This window comes from Pelobates fuscus, chromosome 9 (genome assembly GCF_036172605.1).
Source record: "Pelobates fuscus isolate aPelFus1 chromosome 9, aPelFus1.pri, whole genome shotgun sequence".
NCBI classification, from domain to species: domain Eukaryota; kingdom Metazoa; phylum Chordata; class Amphibia; order Anura; family Pelobatidae; genus Pelobates; species Pelobates fuscus.
Genome location: NC_086325.1, coordinates 19,252,076 through 19,278,966, shown reverse-complemented (window position 1 = coordinate 19,278,966; position 26,891 = coordinate 19,252,076). Strand labels below are relative to the sequence as shown.

Sequence of the window (26,891 nt, the reverse complement as noted above, 5' to 3'; positions counted from 1 at the left end):
AATTAAAATGCCCACCCCCCACCAACACATACACAAACACACACTGCATCACACACACACACACACTGCATTCATACACACACACTGCATTCATACACACACACTGCATTCATACACACACACACTGCACTCATACACACACACACTGCACTCATACACACACTGCATTCATACACACACTGCACTCATACACACACTGCATTCATACACACACTGCACTCACACACACACTGCATTCATACACACACACTGCATTCATACACACACACTGCACTCATACACACACACTGCATTCATACACACACTGCACTCATACACACACTGCAATCATACACACACTGCACACACACTGCACACACTGCACTCATACGCACACACTGCATTCATACACACACACTGCATTCATTATATACACACACAGTAAATAAATATTCAATTAACAATTTTTTTAGGATCTAATTTTATTTAGAAATTTACCAGTAGCTGCTGCATTTCCCACCCTAGTCTTATACCCGAGTCAATAAGTGTTCCCAGTTTTTTGGGGTAAAATTAGGGGCCTCGGCTTATATTCGGGTCGGATTATTATATATATATAATATTCGGGTCTTTATATATATATATATATATATATATATATATATATATATATATAAACACAAAAACACACACTGCTTCCACTACACACACACACCTTGTATCCACGATACAGACACTGCATCTTTGTGGGCGGACTCGGAAGCAGGCCCCCAGGGGTCAAGACCTTGAGTTGTGTAAGGGGCACCAACATTTCTGATTGCAGCCTTGCCTGTAGTGAGTGATATAGATGATTTTTATGCTCTTTGCACTATATAAGCAGGGGCGGACTGACCGGTCGGGCACTTCGGACATGGTCCAAGGGCCCGGCCGGGAGGGGGGCCCGCCATCAGGGGGCCCGGCCGCCCCTTTAAATGCTGCAGCCGCCTGAGCGCTCTCTTCAGAGCCTCAGGCGGCTACAGCTTCTCACCTCCCCTCCCCTGTAGCTGTGCGGTCCGCGGTGCCCGGCCGGAGTGATAGGAAGGTGCTCAGTGTGCACCTTCCTGTCAGTCCGGCCGGGTACAGGAAACAGAAACTTCTGAATAACTTTGAAGCGTTAGTTAGTTTGTCATTCTTGGCAGATGGCAATGCTTGGGTAATGTTTATATATAAAGCAAGACAGGAACAACCTGGAAAATGAAACTTATAAAACAAAATAAAAATTAAATTAAACAGTTTGGAGCCCTAAATGCAACACCAGGACTATAACCCTTTCACTGACACATACATCTCCTTATACAATTTATAGTTCTTGACTAGGCCCTGGGGAGATAGCGCAGCTAAGCGGACAAGGGCACATGTAGGAGTGTGGGGATAGATGCATGGGATTGGTTGGGAAGAGTCTGTGGGTGTGATTATGTTCTGTGTAAGACAGTGTGGGGGAGGTCTTACCTCAGTGCCACTTGGGATTCGGGCCAGCAAACAGCTTCCTGTCCTCCTGCTCCTGTTTGCCTGGGCCTGCAGGTTACACAGCTTGATGGTTGAGGCTTTATGGCTTCCCTCAGGGCTGCTGCAGCGTGGATGGTGGCCGGCGACTCCATGATTCAGGTGATATCCTCCCCCCAGCTATGGCTGCCGGCGTGGGTCCCCCCCCCCGCGGCCTTTCTCTCTCTGGGGCCTTCCCTGTGTCCCCTGCTCCTGGGGGCCGGCATTAAGGGGGCACAGGATCATTTGGGGGTACCCTGCCAGCCCAAGGGGGTACCCTGCCACCCCAGGGGGGTACCCTGTCCCTTTAAGGGGGTACCCTGCCACCCCAGGGGGGTACCCTGTCTCTTAAAGGGGGTACCCTGCCACCCCAGGGGGGTACCCTGTCCCTTTAAGTGGGTACCCTGCCACTCCTCCCCAGGCCCGGTTGTGGTGGGAGCCTGGGGCATCACCAGGCCCACGTGTCTGGGGGCTCCAGACACGTGGCCTGCAACTTTTCCGTGGCTCTGCGGCCTTCATGTGCCGCGTGGGAGGCGCGGCCTACCCGGCCTGCATCCGCGGCCGGGGTCCAGTGGAAGGCAGGCTGCACGGTCCTGGCGGCCGTTTCTAATCCCCCTGCGGCTGGTAGGTCGGCGGGGCTGTGTGAAGGGCCCACAACGGTAAGGTGGCCCGGCGTTCGTGGCCAGGGGGGGCCCTCTAGTGGTCCGGGAGCCTCCTCTGCCGGTGAGGTAGGCTCCCTTGCATATCTCTCCCCTGTTCCCCCTCCCTCTGTCGCTTAAACTTCCCTTGTCAGTTGGGGGGTGCCGGCTTGCTCGGGGAGCCCCCCCACCTCCTCCTGCTGGGTCCTTCTCTCCCCCCCCCCTCCCTCAGTTTCGTTTTCCTCCTTGGTGGGCTCCTTGTTTCTTGAGGGTTCCCCTCTGCCCTCCTCTTCTTCCCCTGCTCTCTCTGGGTGGATCTCGTTCCCCTCCCCCTTGTGTGTCCCTGTTCTATGTGCCCTTCCTCTCTGTGTGTGGTGTTCCTACTCTGGCTGTGTTGTCCATATTTTTGTGTGTGTCCCTGTTCTAGGTGTGTGTGTCACTATTCTATGTGTGTGTGTGTCTCTTCTCTGGCTGTAATGTCCCTATTCTATGTGGGTGTGTGTCCCTGTTCTAGGTGTGTGTGTCTCTATTCTATGTGTGTGTGTCCCTATTCTATGTGTGTGTGTCCCTATTCTATGTGTGTGTGTCCCTATTCTATGTGTCTGTGTCCCCCCTGCTGGTCACTTACCTCGGCTGCCTCCTGGTGTGGAGCGTGGGCTCACCTCTGCTCTTCTCACAGATCCTGGCTGCTGTTACTGGGCCTGCCCAGCAGGTGGCGCCTCTAACACGTGAGTTGAACACAGTAAACACTGGTTTTCCTGTATATTTGCTTCGCCTTCTGTGCCTGCGGTGCCGCGGTGGGAGCGCCAGGCTTTTCACAGGTAAGTGTTTTTTTTCCCCTGTTAGTTTCATAATTCCTTAAATACACGAGCAAACAAAAAATACAAAAATACAAAGCAAATGAAAAAAAAAATGACACAAAAAAAAAAAAAAAAATGAATTAAAAAAGGAAGAAAATAAACAAATAAATGGAAAATACAAATTGTCGACAACAAAAAAAAAAAAAAAAAATAGAGGAAGATGAATAACATGAACTAAATAAATAAAATGGAAATTGCTATAAAAAAAAAACCGTGAGGACACCGCTTACCCGGTGGTCCACTATGATTATTTCCCCCCTCCATTCTCAATATTTATCGCGTGCGTTAGTACAGTTTCCTGCAGTGTCCCGTGCAGCTAGTAGCGCTGGCGCTGCCTCCCAGGAGGCGGGCACTTCATGTGGCTCAGGCGCTGTCTGCTGTGCGCTAGTATAGCCCGCTGGGCTGGCGCGATATACTAGGGAGCAGATTGGGGACGGTTAATTGGAGAGGGGTTCCCCATGCCGCTGGGGGTCCCTTGATTGAGGGGCATGAAGACAAAAGAAACTAAAACTACAGTACTCAGATACGCCCCACGATGCGCAGGAATTGTGTCCGGGCGTCGAAGGGTATGGATAGCATTGTCTCGCGCTGTTCTGATGTCATGACGCTCTCTGGGACGCGTGTCGTCCCTTGGGGGTACTGGGTTTGGTGGAGGAACGTTTCGTCACGTTTGGCGTGCGACCCTTCTTGGACTGAGACCGGATGGACTTAGGCCTCCGGTTTCCCTTTATGTCTCGCCCGGCGCCTCAACACGGCGCGTTTTTCATCATTTTGGGGGGGAGGCGGTGGGGGAACGCCCTCCTCCTCCCTGGCCACCCGGCCGGAGGCTAGACGGTGGTGGTAAATTTGCGGACGGTCGCGGTAAGTGGGGTCCTCATGCCATTCCAGCACGAAGGCTCAGGTTGCAGGAGGGCCCCTCACGTCTCCCATGGTTTCATGCGGGCACTCTGTCGGGATAGGGGACATAGGTGCTCTCCGTGCAGGATTTTCGATCCATGTGAGTATTCCATCGGGGGGTTCAAGAGCAACTTACCGCGTAACTTGATATGCTTACCTCCCGACCGTTTTTAGTGTGTCTCCGAAGTCTGATCCCCCCCCCTCCCACCCCCTTGGAACATGGGGCCAAGGGAGGGGTGGGGGCGAGTTCGCCTGCTTCCTTGTTTCCTTATTTGTCGTTCCCTACAAGCGGTTAGGTGTGGGGTGGGGTGGCATGACGCAGCGGTCCGAGTGGTTAGGGCTGCGGGGCCCTGTGGCCTCGCTGATGGCGGCTGCTGTGGATTCGGCTGCCGGTGCACCCGTCGTTTTTTTTTTTTTTTTTTTTCCAGTTTGTATCTCTGTCAGCCGGGTTAAATGGCTATATGCCCCCACAAGGGTTGCTCCCACTTTCGCTCCTGTGTGGGGCGGTCACACATCCGCGCTTTGCTGCTGTGGGCCCCTGACTGGTAGCTTGCGCTGACGGGCCCGTGGGTCCCTTCCACTGCGGAAAGTCTTGGGGCCATTTTGGGCTCTCCATGGTGGGCTGTCTTTTGCCAATTAAGCTGGCAAGCATCGGGGCTCTTGCAGCCTCTGGCTGGCTTGGAGCTCTTCCCCTTTCTGGGGGCATGGTTGGTGTGGGATTCCCTACTCATGAACAGGTGGGTAGTTCCTCCGTTGCGACTATCTTGGGGTGGTGCAGGCTGTCTATCATGTGACGGTGTCCTCCACCCCGGTGGTACTCTGGTTGCGGTGCCTGGCTCGGCGCTGTTTGAGTTTGGGAAGTAACAGGTTGGGCGGTGTTATCCCGGGGGTTTCACGATGTACTGGCCAATGCTCTATATTGGTCGCTGTGGGACATACTTCGGGTGGGGGCCTATTTATAGGGCAGTGGAGATGTGGTCGCTTGGTCTAGCGGACTGATGACGCTGGTCCGTGGGTCAGTCTCTGAGGCGGCGTGGGGCCCGCTGCAGTAAGATGTGAGTGCTCGGGCCGGATGGGAGCATTTTTCTTGGGGCTCCAGGATTGGACTGCTCGTCTACCTGTTTTGTTCCGTCCCATCAGGGCGTTGGGGGCTGGGGTGTGTTCTTCGTGAATTCTTCGATTTGCAGGGCTCGGCTGCCCGTCATGTTCTGTCGTCTGCAGGTGGAGGGGTGTATGGACTTCCTTCGGTTTTCACCGCTCGACGGCTGTGGACTCCGGGAAGGGTCATTTGGTAGCGGTTGGCTAATTCCTCAATGGAATCTGTTCATTTATTGGATGTTGCGGGGTTGACATAACCTTGCCCTTCCGCATTCTCCTGGGGTAGATGGTCTGCACAAGGTAATAATTGGGCTCCTGGCATGATGTACTAGGTTCCCGGGCTAGTTTAGATTATTCCGATCAGGGGTAGTGCTGGGTTCCGTCATTTGTCCTGTTTCCTTGGGTGAGTGGTCTGCATCCACTGGATTATTCGGCCTCTTCACCCCTTGGTGTCCATTTAGTTGGGGTATTCCGCTTGGGGGCTCGAATTCCTGGATAATGATGGTGGGGAATTCAAGGAGCGTTTATTCTGGTTGGTAGCGGCTATGGACGCCGCGGACTTGGCGTGCCTGCGCCACTGGTTCAAAAGGTCGATTGGTGGGAGTCAGGGTGGTGGGTTCTTTGGGTTCACCGTGCTGGTCTCTGACTGGGCTTATCTCCGCGGTAAGGTCCCCCCCCCGGACTGGGGAGGGTGGGATTTTCGTATGTAATTTGGGCCAGGAGGCAGGGGCGCGTGGTTGGATCTTACACCTTCGGGAGCGGACGTTCGGTGGTCTGGCACCGGATACATGAAAGGGGTGTGGCTCCTCCTCCTACGGGGTCGGCGGTCTCGCCTCATGGGGGGTACCAGGGTTTTTTTTTTTTGTTATCCCTGGGTGGAATGTCATGGGTCGGTGACGGTTTAGGACTTGGGTGTTCTTCGATCTGGACATGTTATGCATTATGTTTCTTACCCGAGGTTCTCAGGGGCTAGGCTGCGCCTATCGCCCTCTCCTGTTGGCAGTGCGCTCCGCAATGTGAGTGGCCTGGTGTGCTGCCGTCGGTCATCGGACTAGATGGGTTTCTAGGTTTGTCATGGCCATTACTAAATGACTAAACACATAATTGACAAAATGAATAAATAAAACGTAAACACTTCCAATTCGCCTTTTGGGTTTGGCTAACTGTGGTTTAGTTATCTCGAGGGAAGGGTGCGCTTGCTGGAGGTCGGACTTGACCTCTGTTACTCTCTAGCGCTGCGAGAAGTGGTGGAACAGGCCATGGCTGGTTGTGGTGGGGTCCCCCGCTGATTTTAGGCGTAAAACAGCGGGGTTGTGGCGGGGGTATGTCCTTGCCAATTGAGTTTGAGGTTACGTTTAAGTATATGGAATGAGATGAACAAGTTTTTAAGGTCTCAAACCTCCCCTGCTCCAAAGGTTAAACTTTAGGTTGCCTGAGGTCTCGTGCCCATCGAGCGTGGATAAGGTCGGCTGATGGCAGGCATTGGAAGGATTTTTTATGATGAGGGGGGAGGTGAGAGGGAGTGGTGATTAGGAACCACTCCATGGTTTTTATTGGCAAGGACGGTTGGGTCACTGTATAACACTATGGGTGGAGTTATATATGTATATATGTTAATTTATGCTTATTTATGTCTAATGTTTTGGTTACAGAAAAGAAGAGATTTAAGAAATAAAGTTATGGATGTGTTATGCAGTAATTTAGTTGTGATAATAAATGCTGTGGCCTGTTTCATCCATACTAAGTGGTCTGTCGTTACTGGGGGGTTTAATGGGGTTAGATTTTGTTCTAGGCTGCATCGCGATTCCCCACTACGTACATACAAGGCCCTGGGGAGATAGCGCAGCTAAGCGGACAAGGGCACATGTAGGAGTGTGGGGATAGATGCATGGGATTGGTTGGGAAGAGTCTGTGGGTGTGATTATGTTCTGTGTAAGACAGTGTGGGGGAGGTCTTACCTCAGTGCCACTTGGGATTCGGGCCAGCAAACAGCTTCCCTCCCGCCCACCCTATAGTATATTTCGTCGCAGCTAGCCGGGGGTATGTCCTTGCCAATTGAGTTTGAGGTTACGTTTAAGTATATGGAATGAGATGAACAAGTTTTTAAGGTCTCAAACCTCCCCTGCTCCAAAGGTTAAACTTTAGGTTGCCTGAGGTCTCGTGCCCATCGAGCGTGGATAAGGTCGGCTGATGGCAGGCATTGGAAGGATTTTTTATGACGAGGGGGGAGGTGAGAGGGAGTGGTGATTAGGAACCACTCCATGGTTTTTATTGGCAAGGACGGTTGGGTCACTGTATAACACTATGGGTGGAGTTATATATGTATATATGTTAATTTATGCTTATTTATGTCTAATGTTTTGGTTACAGAAAAGAAGAGATTTAAGAAATAAAGTTATGGATGTGTTATGCAGTAATTTAGTTGTGATAATAAATGCTGTGGCCTGTTTCATCCATACTAAGTGGTCTGTCGTTACTGGGGGGTTTAATGGGGTTAGATTTTGTTCTAGGCTGCATCGCGATTCCCCACTACGTACATACATGTAATTTGGGACTTTAAACATGTTAAATACCCGACATCTGTAACTGTGTCTCTAGACCATCCTGTAAAAGCAATGATGGAGGTTGAATGGTTGTTGTTGCTATTGAAATTCCAGCTGATGTACTAGATGTTATCCACCTGTTATGGAATAACATCTTGTTTTTTTTGTTTGATACTTCGGGCACAACTCCAAATACCGAATCAAACAAAAAGACTTGTTCATTCCTTGTTTCGTTTGTCTTGTGATTTGTTCATATGGTGATTCTGAGTTACAGAGATTGGAGGAATCACTGATCCCCCCAAATCTGGACAAATCATAATTTATTTGACACCTCATGCACAAGATTATTGGTTTACTGTAGTAACTACAGAGGCCTTCAAGGTCCCCAGTGCAGTCAAGCCCAGGGGCACACAATGACAGCAGTCCATCCCCATTCACTGTCATTCAGTAAATCGAAATTACTCAGAGATAGAGAGGTAGAGAGACAAAGTAACTCAGACACAGAGACAGAGCCACAGAGACTGATAAACTGAGAGATTCAGAGACAGCTAGGTAGAGGAAGAGAGGTGGAGAAATGAAAGTGATCTAGAAATATCACCCAGTAGGTGTGGCCTTGTTAGTCTGCCGGCATCTAGGTATAAAATAGAGAGGATAAGGGAGAGATTCAATGAGAGACTGAGAATTGTAGGAAAAGATAAAAGAACACAAGGACAATGAAACTTTTAATAACAATTGTTTTTTTTATTCTTCTGTGCTGCCAGATTGGTAAGAGATCAACACTGTATATATTATAGTATTTAATGGTTGTATCTGAGTGTATACTATGTAGCGTAATATAATAATTAATGTATTATAATATATAGTGTGATATCATATAATATAATAGATAAAATAATATAATATATAGTGTAGTACCATATAATAGATAATTAATTATATTTAGTGTAATATCATATCATACAATAGATAATGTATTATAATATAAAGTGTAATATCATATACCATAATAGATAAAATATATTATATAGTGTAGTACCATATAATAGATAATTAATTATATTTAGTGTAAAATCATATAATATAATCGATAACATAATATATTATATAGTGTAGTACCATATCATATAATAGATGATATATTATGTAGTGTAATATCATATAACAGATAATGTAATATAATACATAGTGTAATATCATATCATACAATAGATAATGTATTATAATATAAAGTGTAATATCATATACCATAATAGATAAAATAATATAATATATAGTGTAGTACCATATAATAGATAATTAATTATATTTAGTGTAAAATCATATAATATAATCGATAACATAATATATTACATTTAGTGTAGTACCATATCATATAATAGATGATATATTATGTAGTGTAATATCATATAACAGATAATGTAATATAATACATAGTGTAATATCATATCATACAATAGATAATGTATTATAATATAAAGTGTAATATCATATACCATAATAGATAAAATAATATAATAAATAGTGTAGTACCATATAATAGATAATTAATTATATTTAGTGTAAAATCATATAATATAATCAATAACATAATATAATATATAGTGTAGTACCATATCATATAATAGATGATATATTATGTAGTGTAATATCATATAACAGATAATGTAATATAATACATAGTGTAATATCATATCATACAATAGATAATGTATTATAATATAAAGTGTAATATCATATACCATAATAGATAAAATAATATAATATATAGTGTAGTACCACATAATAGATAATTAATTATAATATTTAGTGTAGAATCATATAATATAATAGATAACATAATATAATATATAGTGTAGTACCATATCATATAATAGATAATGTATACATGGTATAGTAGTGTGTGTGTGTGTGTGATGGGAGGCTGGCTGTGCTGTGTATACATGGTATAGCAGTGTGTGTGATGGGGAGGCTGGCTGTGCTGTGTATACATGGTATAGCAGTGTGTGATGGGGAGGCTGGCTGTGCTGTGTATACATGGTATAGCAGTGTGTGATGGGGAGGCTGGCTGTGCTGTGTATACATTGTATAGTAGTGTGTGTGATTGGGAGGCTGGCTGTGCTGTGTATACATGGTATAGCAGTGTGTGATGGGAGGCTGGCTGTGCTGTGTATACATGGTAAAGCAGTATGTGTGATGGGGAGGGTGGCTGTGATGTGTATACATGATATAGCAGTGTGTGATGGGGAGGCTGGCTGTGCTGTGTATACATGGTATAGCAGTGTGTGATGGGGAGGCTGGCTGTGCTGTGTATACATGGTATAGCAGTATGTGTGATGGGGAGGGTGGCTGTGATGTGTATACATGGTATAGCAGTGTGTGATGGGGAGGCTGGCTGTGCTGTGTATAGATGGTATAGCAGTGTGTGATGGGGAGGCTGGCTGTGCTGTGTATAGATGGTATAGCAGTGTGTGATGGGGAGGCTGGCTGTGCTGTGTATACATGGTATGGCAGTGTGTGATGGGGAGGCTAGCTGTGCTGTGTATACATGGTATAGCAGTGTGAGATGCCTGGGTGCTGTGCATACATGGTATAGCAGTGTGTGATGGGGAGGCTGGCTGTGCTGTGTATACAGGGTATAGCAGTGTGTGATGGGAGGCTGGCTGTGCTGTGTATACATGGTATAGCAGTGTGTGATGGGGAGGCTGGCTGTGCTGTGTATACAGGGTATAGCAGTGTGTGATGGGAGGCTGGCTATGCTGTGTATACATGGTATAGCAGTGTGTGGTGGGAGTCTGGCTGTGCTGTGTATACACGGTATAGCAGTGTGTGTGATGGGGAGGCTGGCTGTGCTGTGTATACATGGTATAGCAGTGTGTGTGATGGGGAGGCTGGCTGTGCTGTGTATACATGGTATAGCAGTGTGTGATGGGGAGGCTAGCTGTGCTGTGTATACATGGTATAGCAGTGTGAGATGCCTGGGTGCTGTGTATACATGGTATAGCAGTGTGTGATGGGGAGGCTGGCTGTGCTGTGTATACAGGGTATAGCAGTGTGTGATGGGGAGGCTGGCTGTGCTGTGTATACATGGTATAGCAGTATGTGTGATGGGGAGGGTGGCTGTGATGTGTATACATGGTATAGCAGTGTGTGATGGGGAGGCTGGCTGTGCTGTGTATAGATGGTATAGCAGTGTGTGATGGGGAGGCTGGCTGTGCTGTGTATACATGGTATAGCAGTGTGTGATGGGGAGGCTAGCTGTGTTGTGTATACATGGTATACCAGTGTTTGATGGCTGGGAGCTGTGTATACATGGTATAGTAGTGTGTGATGGGGAGGCTGGCTGTGCTGTGTATACAGGGTATAGCAGTGTGTGATGGGAGGCTGGCTGTACTGTGTATACATGGTATAGCAGTGTGTGATGGGAGGCTGGCTGTACTGTGTATACATGGTATAGCAGTGTGTGATGGGGAGGGTGGCTGTGCTGTGTATACATGGTATAGCAGTGTGTGTGATGGGGAGGCTGGCTGTGCTGTGTATACATGGTATAGCAGTGTGTGTGATGGGGAGGCTGGCTGTGCTGTGTATACATGGTATAGCAGTGTGTGATGGGGAGGCTAGCTGTGCTGTGTATACATGGTATAGCAGTGTGAGATGCCTGGGTGCTGTGCATACATGGTATAGCAGTGTGTGATGGGGAGGCTGGCTGTGCTGTGTATACAGGGTATAGCAGTGTGTGATGGGAGGCTGGCTGTGCTGTGTATACATGGTATAGCAGTGTGTGATGGGGAGGCTGGCTGTGCTGTGTATACAGGGTATAGCAGTGTGTGATGGGAGGCTGGCTATGCTGTGTATACATGGTATAGCAGTGTGTGATGGGGAGGCTAGCTGTGCTGTGTATACATGGTATAGCAGTGTGAGATGCCTGGGTGCTGTGTATACATGGTATAGCAGTGTTTGTGATGGGGAGGCTGGCTGTGCTGTGTATACATGGTATAGCAGTGTGTGATGGGGAGGCTGGCTGTGCTGTGTATACATGGTATAGCAGTGTGTGATGGGGAGGCTAGCTGTGCTGTGTATACATGGTATAGCAGTGTGAGATGTCTGGGTGCTGTGTATACATGGTATAGCAGTGTTTGTGATGGGGAGGCTGGCTGTGCTGTGTATACATGGTATAGCAGTGTGTGATGGGGAGGCTGGCTGTGCTGTGTATACAGGGTATAGCAGTGTGTGATGGGAGGCTGGCTGTGCTGTGTATGCATGGTATAGCAGTGTGTGATGTTGAGGCTGGCTGTGCTGTGTATACATGGTATAGCAGTGTGTGTGATTGGAAGGGTGGCTGTGATGTGTATACATGGTATAGCAGTGTGTGATTGGAGGCTGGCTGTGCTGTGTATACATGGTATAGCAGTGTGTGTGATGGGGAGGGTGGCTGTGATGTGTATACATGGTATAGCAGTGTGTGTGATGGGGAGGCTGGCTGTGCTGTGTATACATGTTATAGCAGAGTATGTTGAAGAGGTTGGCTGCCTGTGCTGTGTCTGTGTACATGGTGCAGTAGTAATCTCCTCTGTCCCTTCATTTTAGCCAAATACCTAACCCTCTAACCCGTTCCTAACCCTGCGTTCCTCTTGAAATAATTAACACAGACACCATGTCGGGAGGTAAAACCTTCACTCATTGTATTTATTGAGTACATCGATCGAGGCATCATTGAAAACCATTCAAACAGAACGGCCGTTACATATATATAAACAGTAAACAATCTTACGTTGGCGGCACTGAGTGCTGAACTCCTCAGCCCACCAGAGGATGCGGCTCAACCTAATCCTTCAGCGGAGCCCCCGTTGCATCCGGCCAAGCCGAGGCATAAGGACAGCAAGAGAGAATCTTTGGCACGGCCACCTTGTACACATACTCTGGCGGGCGCGCCAGCTGGGCCACTGCCCAGTAGGGGGGAAACCCCAGCCTCTTTGCCGCCATCACTCCTGTCCTCTAACTTCAGGAGACAGCAGGAATCAAATGGAAGGACAGGAAACGGAGGAGGCTCTTAAAAGTGTAAGGGGAGGCCCTTCCCACCATGCTGCAACAGCATTTCTTGCTTCCACTTCAGTCCAATTAAAAGACTCCATTAATTACGTTTCAGGCCCACTAGGGGGCCCTACACTCCCAGTAGTGTTACTCTTATTGTGTTATAGTGTAGGTGTGTGAAGAGGTTGTTGTTACTCTTATTGTGTTATAGTGTAGGTGTGTGATTGTGTAATAATTTGTGTGTTTATATTACTCTTTCTTCCAGGTCATGCTTTGCAGTGTTACACATGTGCTCTTGGCAACTGTGTAACTTTAACATGTCCACCCGGGCAGGTCTGTGGTAAAGTGGTTTCCAATGATGGTAAGAAATAGTGTTTGTTTTGCGAACCTCCTGAGGTCAGCTCAACTCCCTATTATACTCGGTGCCTGGATAGATCCACTTTCAATGCAAACCCACTTATTTACCCCAAACCATGGGTAATGTATACTAAATAAATTACAAATAAATCATAATTCGTGTACTGCCCATATTCTTAGACTAACCAATCACACAAAACTTCTATCCATTAGAACAAATGAAAAATATTCTATTGGTTTCTTAGTTAAGAACTCTACACCCTTCCCAAAACATGTCAAGTTTATTTCTACCAGAATATAAGGTGTTATGACAGGACAGGTGATAACAGCTACTGGATGCAAAGTGTGAAGGGAGACCCATTTCTGGTTCTGTATTAGAATTGTCCTGCTACAATCTTTCTGATCTTACTGAGGTATCTACAGATTCCGGGACATGTGATGTTATTGTTTAGAATACCCTTTTACCCCAGTTTTTCAACATTTGATTTACGATAGTCTAGGCCGCCTGTTTTTCTTGAGCCAGACACCTTCACAATTCTATTTTACTTCAAGGAATTAAAGATAAACTAAATCTAACTGAATCTCAGTGACCTTTAAACTTGTTATAGTGAAAAGACACAGAGCCCGGTGGTATATCACAAACTAGTAAACTTGTTCTTTTCCCTATGAAATAATAATTTGTTTTCATGATTAATCTTTAAATAACAACATTTTATATGATTACTTGTTTAAGTAGAAAAGGAGAGAGCACTGTCCTATGTTTAAATTATATTTTAAAATGTAACTTTTAATGTTGAAATATATATATAAAGGGTGAACAAGCAAATGTTAAATTTTAAATAAGACAACAATAATTAACAAAATAGGAAAAGGCACTGATAGTGGAGCGCTGATTTAGAGTAAATCTAGATGAGAATAGTGTATGAAAATAGGAAACCTAACAACCTATACGATACTATACAAAATAACTCTTAAACCCTTCTCTTCTAAACAATTGTATATAGCTATATAGCATATATTCAAATAAAATACACAAAAGATGTGATGTGCGTCAGACCTTTCCAGGATCCATTGAAAAAGCCGCCGAAGCGGAGAAGCGCGTATGGAGCGGTCTGACTCACATCCCTAGCAGCCATCATCCAAACCATATAAGACCACTATTTGAATCCTCTACAGCATCACCATTCAGCTGTCTCGGGACGCCGAGAAATTCATATAAGGTCTGGACTTTTTATGGCTTAACTTGTGATTTATAAAAGACGGAATACAAATTACATATAAAAAAAATGTAGATTTTTTTATATATATATATATTTTTAAGCAATATTGAAATAAAATGACTTTTTCATCATTTTTTTGTGTTTTGAACAAGAAGAAATATTTTAAAGATATATTTTCTTCTGTTTTATATACATGTGGATCTACATGATGGAGTGGACAACTTAGGAGATTTAACAATAAATAAACAAAACTGAAAGACAAAAGTAATGGCTATCAGAAAATAAGAGGGAACAAGACAGAGTAATACGTGGAAGCTCGAAAACTGGAGTGAGTGGGGTTTCACCAAATCCCAAGGATTAACGTAGAAAAGATACAATTTATCCAGGAGCTTTTACAATAAAAAGAAGAGAATGCCTTATAGTTACACAATAAAATTCTAATTTCTAAAAATGAGGAAATTCTTAAAATGCAAATGTGTGTACTCAGGCAGACAAAGTTATACTCAGTATAAAATCACAGCATTATGTTTCATAGCAGCAAATAGTCCAAGTATAAATATAAAAGTCCCAAATTGGATGAATAATATATATCAGTCTTTTAGAGTGTGTATCATAAACCACCTTTGATCTGCTGGATGAAATAGCAAGATCAACTGGGGTATTTATGAATTTATATACTTTCAATACAAGAAAGATCGAGTGCAAAAGTAGAAAATTAGTGATAATTCAAAAAAATAGATCCAAAATGTCAGTAAATAAACCAAAACATAAAAATGTAAATGGAAATAAAATAAGGGCTAATTAGTATTGCTGACTAACAGCCAAAATGCTTAGTCTCTCACCGAAAAAAATCTGGGCTGACAGCCTGAGAGTAATAATTGTGGCTGTAGCAATCAAAGATAAAAAATATATTGTGTTAAAGTCGTGACAGGATCCGTGTATAATCCGTGTAATGCCAATAAAAGATAAAAATGCCTCTGATGAAATTGGGCAATACCCTTTGAAACGCGTAAGGCTACAATCCACATTGGAAAGTTTTGAGAATTAAGGCCTGTTTGGAGAAAGCATCTGTTGGCTATCTACTGTTTCTAGTTCAAAATACACAAAGATGTGGAATAGGTGGCGCTTTTTTGTATTCGTGTACAATTTAAAGAAAATAGCCGCTAAAACACTCCGTGGGTACTCCTATAAAACCCACCACATATAAAAGATCACCAAAAATCAACAATGAAAACCTGCGTTTTCTTGAGTGTAGCGCTAAATGTGATAGAATAATACAATAGTGAATAGTGCTCTTAATTGCACTTACCCTCTTTTATACACTTGTATACATGAAAAAAAGGGAAAAAAATAGACAAATAATTGTGCAGTATGTTTAAGCTGAATTAGAAAATTTTTTGTGAATTCTGAAGATAGAGTCAAGTTCACTCACATTTGTTAGAGCCTTTTATAGATATAGGGCTCTAAACTTCCTGGCATCTGTGTCTTTTAGGGTAGACCACACGACCCCCCTCTCACGATATACGTATACGTGTTTTCCTCCAAGTTTAGATAGAAAAAGAGACACAGGTAATCTGATCTGAGCGTAGTATTCCCAAATACTATAAATATCAATGAAAGAATAAGATATAGTATTGCTCACCTTTTTTAGAGCCTTTGTTAACCGGCTCTAAGTGTATTAGCCTAGTGTCAATTTGTGGGGTGACACTACCCCTTTCTGGAATCACTTCGACAGGATACAGCAAAGAAGGTTGAGTATAAAAATATATTTATTATAAAATGAATATTCTAAAATTATGTATACAGTTTTACTAGAAAATAATAAAATCTGAAATATCATATGTAAAATACAAATATTTGTTGCCAAAACGCGTTTCGCCGTCACACGGCTTCCTCAGTCGGCTTCTGATCTTCTTCTGAATAAAATCGCTTATATGTCTTTAAATCGACCGCCAAAATCTCCTGATTTTTAGTCCGGTGTGTTTCCAGTGGCTCGGGTTGATGTCGTCGCGTCACTTCCGGTCCTCCGTACTACATCTCCCATGGTGCTGTGCGGATCTCGGCGTCACTTCCGGTGTGTGTCAGCGGTGTTATGGGAAATTGAGTCCAAAGTGACATCGTTGTATAGTTCGTTTTTAGTCCGTGATTGTATTTTAAGCATATAAATCATATGTTCCGGGTAGAAGTAGAACGAGATAATTGTAACGTTAGTATTCAGGAACAATTTGACAGAAAAGTGCAATTATTGAGATGACAATAAATAGAAATAAAATTATAAAAACAGAGAATAATCTATTATAGATTTGTCTATATTTAATTCCTTTGTTTAGTGTCATATGTCCACCTCTGCAGGTTTGGCTGGGGGTTGTTTTTATCCTTTAAACAGTGAAAATGGAATACGATAAAGGGGCAATAGAAGTAATTGGATCCCTTAATATTTCTAGCAGCATACATTTTGAAGATTCTCAGGGTTACAAGTTATTTCTATTCTAAAGAGTGTGGAATTTGTTCTGACATAAAAAAGTCTCTGAGTCTTTTCCAATATGGGTTGTGATCATATGAATGTCCTTAATTGTTATTTAGTCTGGGGTGGGAAACGATATTAGTAATGTGATATATTAGTAATAAAGTTTTTTGGAGAATACAGTCTGTTGAAGGAATATTTGACTTTGAATTAGTCTTTGAGTTTATTTTCAAGAAATTCTTAATTTGGTTAAGGTGCAATTGCTGTAGGTGTAAAATTCTTAGAAGGGTTTGGTTTTAAAAATTAAGATTTTAAAATTTAAAATTTTAAAAGGATCTTTTTTATAGATATGAACTGGACCTCACCTTTTTTAAAAAATTATTAAAAAGTCTAAAAGGTTAAGAGGTTAAAGGAAATGGCAAAGTTCGAAATCCGCATTCAAACCATGGGGGGCTAGGGTGTTCAAATTAAAAATCCACTTTACAAAAAGTCGGTACTGCTATGGGGACCAGGTTCGCTCCTAGCTATGCAAATCTCTTCATGGCATTTTGGGAGGAGAGATTCATAAATAACAACAAGGACTGGGAGACGAACCTGGTCTCCTACAAGCGGTACATAGATGATATATTTTTTATTTGGAAGGGCTCAGAGGATCTTTTAAAGTCATTTTTAACTTTTTTAAACACCAATGACTGGGGAATTAAATTAACTACGGAATACAGTAAAGAAAGCGTAAATTTTTTAGATCTCACAATTTTTATAGAAGAAAACCAAATTAAGACAAAAACCTTTTTTAAATCAGTAGATGTAAACAATTACATTTTTCTAAACAGCTGCCATTTTTCACCCTGGTTAAAAAATATCCCAAAAGCACAGATAATGAGGATCCGCAGAAATTGCACAGACATAAGCACGTTTGGAACCCAAGCCATAAGAATAAAAGAACAGTTTATAGAGAAGGGTTATGAAGAAAAATCCCTTGTGGACACTATTAAACAAATAGAAACAATGGACAGATCCTCTCTATTGAAATATAAACAGAAAACCACAAAAGAACATAACATCCTACCCTTCATTAGTAATTTTAATCAAGAAAGTAACAGAATAAAACGAATAATTAGTAAACACTGGCCGATGCTTAGGAACGACCCAATGCTGTACTCGATTCTACCAGAGAAGCCTAGATTTATATACAGGGGAGCACCCAATCTGAAACAAAAACTAGTACACAACCATATAAAAGACAAAAAACCCACCCCTTTCTTTCAAAAGAAAGGTTTTTTCGGCTGTGGCTTATGCTCAGCCTGTAAAAACACAAAGAGTGTAAAAAGACACGTTATAGAATTTTCGGATTCAAAAAAAGAAAACAAATACAAAATACGAGAAATGACTACATGTTTTTCAAAGAGAGTGATATATCTACTACAATGTTCCTGCAATCTCCTATATGTGGGCAGAACCAAGCGTCCTTTATACGTGAGAATAAATGAACACATACGAAACATAAAGAGAGGATATGATAAACATAGCGTTTCCAACCATTTCAAAGAGGTACACAACAACGATCCCCAATTTCTAAGTTTTTCAGCTATACAGAAAATCACCTTAAATTGGAGAGGGGAGGATGAAATAAAGAAGCTAGGAAAAATCGAGACAAAGTGGATTTTTAATTTGAACACCCTAGCCCCCCATGGTTTGAATGCGGATTTCGAACTTTGCCATTTCCTTTAACCTCTTAACCTTTTAGACTTTTTAATAATTTTTTAAAAAAGGTGAGGTCCAGTTCATATCTATAAAAAAGATCCTTTTAAAATTTTAAATTTTAAAATCTTAATTTTTAAAACCAAACCCTTCTAAGAATTTTACACCTACAGCAATTGCACCTTAACCAAATTAAGAATTTCTTGAAAATAAACTCAAAGACTAATTCAAAGTCAAATATTCCTTCAACAGACTGTATTCTCCAAAAAACTTTATTACTAATATATCACATTACTAATATCGTTTCCCACCCCAGACTAAATAACAATTAAGGACATTCATATGATCACAACCCATATTGGAAAAGACTCAGAGACTTTTTTATGTCAGAACAAATTCCACACTCTTTAGAATAGAAATAACTTGTAACCCTGAGAATCTTCAAAATGTATGCTGCTAGAAATATTAAGGGATCCAATTACTTCTATTGCCCCTTTATCGTATTCCATTTTCACTGTTTAAAGGATAAAAACAACCCCCAGCCAAACCTGCAGAGGTGGACATATGACACTAAACAAAGGAATTAAATATAGACAAATCTATAATAGATTATTCTCTGTTTTTATAATTTTATTTCTATTTATTGTCATCTCAATAATTGCACTTTTCTGTCAAATTGTTCCTGAATACTAACGTTACAATTATCTCGTTCTACTTCTACCCGGAACATATGATTTATATGCTTAAAATACAATCACGGACTAAAAACGAACTATACAACGATGTCACTTTGGACTCAATTTCCCATAACACCGCTGACACACACCGGAAGTGACGCCGAGATCCGCACAGCACCATGGGAGATGTAGTACGGAGGACCGGAAGTGACGCGACGACATCAACCCGAGCCACTGGAAACACACCGGACTAAAAATCAGGAGATTTTGGCGGTCGATTTAAAGACATATAAGCGATTTTATTCAGAAGAAGATCAGAAGCCGACTGAGGAAGCCGTGTGACGGCGAAACGCGTTTTGGCAACAAATATTTGTATTTTACATATGATATTTCAGATTTTATTATTTTCTAGTAAAACTGTATACATAATTTTAGAATATTCATTTTATAATAAATATATTTTTATACTCAACCTTCTTTGCTGTATCCTGTCGAAGTGATTCCAGAAAGGGGTAGTGTCACCCCACAAATTGACACTAGGCTAATACACTTAGAGCCGGTTAACAAAGGCTCTAAAAAAGGTGAGCAATACTATATCTTATTCTTTCATTGATATTTATAGTATTTGGGAATACTACGCTCAGATCAGATTACCTGTGTCTCTTTTTCTATCTAAACTTGGAGGAAAACACGTATACGTATATCGTGAGAGGGGGGTCGTGTGGTCTACCCTAAAAGACACAGATGCCAGGAAGTTTAGAGCCCTATATCTATAAAAGGCTCTAACAAATGTGAGTGAACTTGACTCTATCTTCAGAATTCACAAAAAATTTTCTAATTCAGCTTAAACATACTGCACAATTATTTGTCTATTTTTTTCCCTTTTTTTCATGTATACAAGTGTATAAAAGAGGGTAAGTGCAATTAAGAGCACTATTCACTATTGTATTATTCTATCACATTTAGCGCTACACTCAAGAAAACGCAGGTTTTCATTGTTGATTTTTGGTGATCTTTTATATGTGGTGGGTTTTATAGGAGTACCCACGGAGTGTTTTAGCGGCTATTTTCTTTAAATTGTACACGAATACAAAAAAGCGCCACCTATTCCACATCTTTGTGTATTTTGAACTTGTTTCTGTATATCTTACTCCTTGTAAGTGTGGAGGCAGCTAAAATGTCACTATTTGAAAGAAGAAAGAACTACTGCACAAATATAGACACTATGTTTGACACCCCCACTTTAATACATAATTCTCAACCTCAGACCAATACCCATGACCTAAGAGAATGTCAATACAAATTAACCAAATGCATGAACCAAGAGGTTAAAATAATCTGGGAAGTAGCAACCCTAGAAAAATATATTAAAGAAAAAATCACCCCTAGAGGCCTAAGATATAACAAATATCCCACATTTGATAAAGGGGAGGAAGAATTTATAGAAGAATGGCAGGAGATGCTAGAGAATTTCTCCTTCACAACTATGAAAATGATAATCAAAAGGAGAAAACTCACTTTACAGAAATTAGATAAAGACATAAATGAAATTCAAACCCAACTTGTAAACCATACTACCTCTGAAGAATATGAAACCATAACAAAGACAATCCAAAAACAAATAGACAAAACAGAAATTGAGACCATAAATATCAAAAGAAAGAAATATAAGAGGGACAGGTACGATTATGACAATAATCAAGTTACCACCTATGCAACAAAAGAACAAACTAATACACATAACAATAATCACCAGAAACACTACACTAGAAGAGACCACTCCCCACAACAGAGTAGAAATAACCATGTCCATACAAATAGAAGGGAAAACAACTACAAATCAAACCCCACACGTTCTCAATGGGAGCACAACAATTCACATGATAGGAGACACCACTCTAGAGCTAGGTCACCACATTTAAGATTTCCTCCACCACAACCAAGAACCAATAAATTTGCAACAACCCCTACAAAGGAAAGATATGAACTAAATAGAAAAGCCAGGGAAAGATCACCCATCCTCACGAGAAATAGAAAAGAAACACAAAAAAGTAACAATTTCACTTCCAACAGATTTGACATTTTAACAAACAGAGATATTGAAGAAGATGATTTTTTTCAGGAGGGACGCCAAAAAGGGAAATACAAAGCAGCACAATCCCCACAAAATACAAATTCCCCTCAGAATACCACCCCCAAAAGACAAAGGAATTTAAGGGGAGGGGCACACGAGGAGGTAAGACACACAACAAGATAAGAAAAACACTAACACAATCACAATCAATTATTTTTAATCTAACGGGGAATCCCCTACCACTGGCCGAACAAAAGGTTCTAAACAAAGGACTAAAATTTGTTCCTACACAACCCTTAAACAAATTCGACATTTTTATAGATCTAAATAAATACAAAAGACAACTATGTTTAAAAAAATGTTTTATGAGAACAGACAAATTAACATATCAAACCTCACCTTCAAAATATGTACACACTGACCTTAAGGAAAAATCCACTTTCTTCCCAAATAATTTTGTATCCAAAGAGATGATTTCGTTTGAGAATGCGGTCATGCAAGAAATAAATCAAATCAAACCCAAAAATAAGAGACAAATGAATTTAAACAAAGAGGAGTGGTTAGCACTAAAAGCACTTCAGAAGAACAAAGAAAAAGTAATCAAACCAGCCGATAAGGGAGGTGGGATTGTAGTTATGAGAACGGTGGATTATCTACAAGAAGGCCTAAGACTAGTTGGAGATGGGGACACATATGAAAAGTTACCAGGAAACCCGACATTTACCATTAAGACAAAATTTGAAAATTTATTACAGAGGGGAAAAGAAATAGAGATATTAAATGAAAAAGAATATAAATACCTCAACATCATGAAACCAAAAATCCCTGTTTTTTATCATTTACCAAAAATCCACAAAAATGCCACCAATCCTCCAGGTAGACCGATAGTCTCAGGCATAGGCTCGATATCAAGTAGACTATCGGAATACCTGGATAAGTGCCTACAACCAATCGTACAAAAAACTAGAAACTACCTCAAAGACACACTCAATATTATTCAAATTTTACAAGAAATACAGTGGGAACCAGACTACATTCTAGTCACCGCAGATGTGAGCTCACTATACACAATCATCTCACACACTAGAGGAATAGAAGCCACACAATTTTTTCTAAAGAATGATGATTTTTATCCAGATGAACAAATTAATTTTATAACAGAGGGAATAGAACTCATTTTAAATAATAACTATTTTTGGTTTAACAACGAATTCTTTTTACAAAAAGTCGGTACTGCTATGGGGACCAGGTTCGCTCCTAGCTATGCAAATCTCTTCATGGCATTTTGGGAGGAGAGATTCATAAATAACAACAAGGACTGGGAGACGAACCTGGTCTCCTACAAGCGGTACATAGATGATATATTTTTTATTTGGAAGGGCTCAGAGGATCTTTTAAAGTCATTTTTAACTTTTTTAAACACCAATGACTGGGGAATTAAATTAACTACGGAATACAGTAAAGAAAGCGTAAATTTTTTAGATCTCACAATTTTTATAGAAGAAAACCAAATTAAGACAAAAACCTTTTTTAAATCAGTAGATGTAAACAATTAAATTTTTCTAAACAGCTGCCATTTTTCACCCTGGTTAAAAAATATCCCAAAAGCACAGATAATGAGGATCCGCAGAAATTGCACAGACATAAGCACGTTTGGAACCCAAGCCATAAGAATAAAAGAACAGTTTATAGAGAAGGGTTATGAAGAAAAATCCCTTGTGGACACTATTAAACAAATAGAAACAATGGACAGATCCTCTCTATTGAAATATAAACAGAAAACCACAAAAGAACATAACATCCTACCCTTCATTAGTAATTTTAATCAAGAAAGTAACAGAATAAAACGAATAATTAGTAAACACTGGCCGATGCTTAGGAACGACCCAATGCTGTACTCGATTCTACCAGAGAAGCCTAGATTTATATACAGGGGAGCACCCAATCTGAAACAAAAACTAGTACACAACCATATAAAAGACAAAAAACCCACCCCTTTCTTTCAAAAGAAAGGTTTTTTCGGCTGTGGCTTATGCTCAGCCTGTAAAAACACAAAGAGTGTAAAAAGACACGTTATAGAATTTTCGGATTCAAAAAAAGAAAACAAATACAAAATACGAGAAATGACTACATGTTTTTCAAAGAGAGTGATATATCTACTACAATGTTCCTGCAATCTCCTATATGTGGGCAGAACCAAGCGTCCTTTATACGTGAGAATAAATGAACACATACGAAACATAAAGAGAGGATATGATAAACATAGCGTTTCCAACCATTTCAAAGAGGTACACAACAACGATCCCCAATTTCTAAGTTTTTCAGCTATACAGAAAATCACCTTAAATTGGAGAGGGGAGGATGAAATAAAGAAGCTAGGAAAAATCGAGACAAAGTGGATTTTTAATTTGAACACCCTAGCCCCCCATGGTTTGAATGCGGATTTCGAACTTTGCCATTTCCTTTAACCTCTTAACCTTTTAGACTTTTTAATAATTTTTTAAAAAAGGTGAGGTCCAGTTCATATCTATAAAAAAGATCCTTTTAAAATTTTAAATTTTAAAATCTTAATTTTTAAAACCAAACCCTTCTAAGAATTTTACACCTACAGCAATTGCACCTTAACCAAATTAAGAATTTCTTGAAAATAAACTCAAAGACTAATTCAAAGTCAAATATTCCTTCAACAGACTGTATTCTCCAAAAAACTTTATTACTAATATATCACATTACTAATATCGTTTCCCACCCCAGACTAAATAACAATTAAGGACATTCATATGATCACAACCCATATTGGAAAAGACTCAGAGACTTTTTTATGTCAGAACAAATTCCACACTCTTTAGAATAGAAATAACTTGTAACCCTGAGAATCTTCAAAATGTATGCTGCTAGAAATATTAAGGGATCCAATTACTTCTATTGCCCCTTTATCGTATTCCATTTTCACTGTTTAAAGGATAAAAACAACCCCCAGCCAAACCTGCAGAGGTGGACATATGACACTAAACAAAGGAATTAAATATAGACAAATCTATAATAGATTATTCTCTGTTTTTATAATTTTATTTCTATTTATTGTCATCTCAATAATTGCACTTTTCTGTCAAATTGTTCCTGAATACTAACGTTACAATTATCTCGTTCTACTTCTACCCGGAACATATGATTTATATGCTTAAAATACAATCACGGACTAAAAACGAACTATACAACGATGTCACTTTGGACTCAATTTCCCATAACACCGCTGACACACACCGGAAGTGACGCCGAGATCCGCACAGCACCATGGGAGATGTAGTACGGAGGACCGGAAGTGACGCGACGACATCAACCCGAGCCACTGGAAACACACCGGACTAAAAATCAGGAGATTTTGGCGGTCGATTTAAAGACATATAAGCGATTTTATTCAGAAGAAGATCAGAAGCCGACTGAGGAAGCCGTGTGACGGCGAAACGCGTTTTGGCAACAAATATTTGTATTTTACATATGATATTTCAGATTTTATTATTTTCTAGTAAAACTGTATACATAATTTTAGAATATTCATTTTATAATAAATATATTTTTATACTCAACCTTCTTTGCTGTATCCTGTCGAAGTGATTCCAGAAAGGGGTAGTGTCACCCCACAAATTGACACTAGGCTAATACACTTAGAGCCGGTTAACAAAGGCTCTAAAAAAGGTGAGCAATACTATATCTTATTCTTTCATTGATATTTATAGTATTTGGGAATACTACGCTCAGATCAGATTACCTGTGTCTCTTTTTCTATCTAAACTTGGAGGAAAACACGTATACGTATATCGTGAGAGGGGGGTCGTGTGGTCTACCCTAAAAGACACAGATGCCAGGAAGTTTAGAGCCCTATATCTATAAAAGGCTCTAACAAATGTGAGTGAACTTGACTCTATCTTCAGAATTCACAAAAAATTTTCTAATTCAGCTTAAACATACTGCACAATTATTTGTCTATTTTTTTCCCTTTTTTTCATGTATACAAGTGTATAAAAGAGGGTAAGTGCAATTAAGAGCACTATTCACTATTGTATTATTCTATCACATTTAGCGCTACACTCAAGAAAACGCAGGTTATCTACTGTTTCTGCCTGACATCACCGAGATGGCTCACCTATCGATGTGAGGTCGGAGGTGGACTAACCAAGACTGCGGACGCCGTCCTCACCGGTTGCTGCAACACCCACTTGGTATCAGACGAATATCATCCACAGCCATCCAGTATCATCGGTCAGGTTATTTAGCCAATTTTGCTTTCTTCTTTTTTGGAGCAGTTCTATAATATTTTATTCACCTATATTTAGATGATTTACCTTTTTTAATCAAATAAAATAACACTCTATTTTTCACCTACAAGTTTTTATCTTTTATTGGCATTACACGGATTATACACGGATCCTGTCACGACTTTAACACAATATATTTTTTATCTTTGATTGCTACAGCTACAATTATCACTCTCAGGCTGTCAGCCCAGATTTTTTTCGGTGAGAGACTAAGCATTTTGGCTGTTAGTCAGCAATACTAATTAGCCCTTATTTTATTTCCATTTACATTTTTATGTTTTGGTTTATTTACTGACATTTTGGATCTATTTTTTTGAATTATCACTAATTTTCTACTTTTGCACTCGATCTTTCTTGTATTGAAAGTATATAAATTCATAAATACCCCAGTTGATCTTGCTATTTCATCCAGCAGATCAAAGGTGGTTTATGATACACACTCTAAAAGACTGATATATATTATTCATCCAATTTGGGACTTTTATATTTATACTTGGACTATTTGCTGCTATGAAACATAATGCTGTGATTTTATACTGAGTATAACTTTGTCTGCCTGAGTACACACATTTGCATTTTAAGAATTTCCTCATTTTTAGAAATTAGAATTTTATTGTGTAACTATAAGGCATTCTCTTCTTTTTATTGTAAAAGCTCCTGGATAAATTGTATCTTTTCTAACTTAGGAGATTTATCTGGGAAACCAAAATTGGACTTTTGTTCATTTTCCTATACCCTGTATTTATTTATCTTTTGTGTATTTTATTGAATATATGCTATATAGCTATATACAATTGTTTAGAAGAGAAGGGTTTAAGAGTTATTTTGTATAGTATCGTATAGGTTGTTAGGTTTCCTATTTTCATACACTATTCTCATCTATATTTACTACTTATATTTCTCAACTAGGGTTAACCCCTTCACTGCCCTAAGATCTGTTTCACATTAGCTTCCATTTTTTTCTAATGTTATAATGATTACTTGTTTATTTCAGGAACTGTTAAGGCTTGCCTACCACAAGATACCTGTGGTGTTTCAGAACAAGGAATAACAACTTATTGTTGCTCCACCGACCTCTGTAACTCGGCTGTATCTGCCAAGATGTCCATTGTCACTGTTATTGCCACCCTTGTGACCCTGTGGGTAACTAAGCAGTGATGCACACTGTGAATATCTCAACCAAAGGAACATCTGAGTTTGGAGAAAGAAAATGAATGAATCTCTTTACCCATATCATTTGTAAAACCTCTCCTTCCCTGTACAGTCTCTTGTGGCATCTCATGCTTCCAATCTGGATAACTCTTCTCTCTCCAAATGTTACAATTAAAATTGGAATCAAATAAAGAAAATTAAATATGAATTGTTTTCAATTAGTAATATTTACATTGCAAGGTTAAGACTGCCTACAGTAGCTGTCTAGTAGACAACCACTAGAGACGATTCTTGCAGTTTCATGTAGTTTACCTCTGTGAAACAGTGCTGGACGTCTTCTTGCATGAGTGTGTAGTGTGTGTATGGGGG

The 26,891-nt window shown here is 40.7% G+C and overlaps 2 protein-coding genes across 2 annotated transcripts in view; one reads left to right on the top strand and one right to left on the bottom strand.

Moving 5' to 3' along the window:
• Nucleotides 1–26,891, bottom strand: part of LOC134572450 (sperm acrosome membrane-associated protein 4-like) — a 715,452-nt gene that overhangs the window by 276,800 nt on the left and 411,761 nt on the right. The gene's annotated exons all lie outside the window — the stretch shown is intronic.
• On the top strand, nt 8,210–26,709 carry LOC134573486 (long neurotoxin homolog TA-bm16-like). Its single transcript, XM_063433254.1, has 3 exons — nt 8,210–8,298; nt 12,827–12,922; nt 26,365–26,709. Exons 1-3 carry the CDS (start codon nt 8,247–8,249, stop codon nt 26,526–26,528), a joined length of 312 nt encoding a protein of 103 aa, XP_063289324.1. The 5' UTR covers nt 8,210–8,246; the 3' UTR covers nt 26,529–26,709.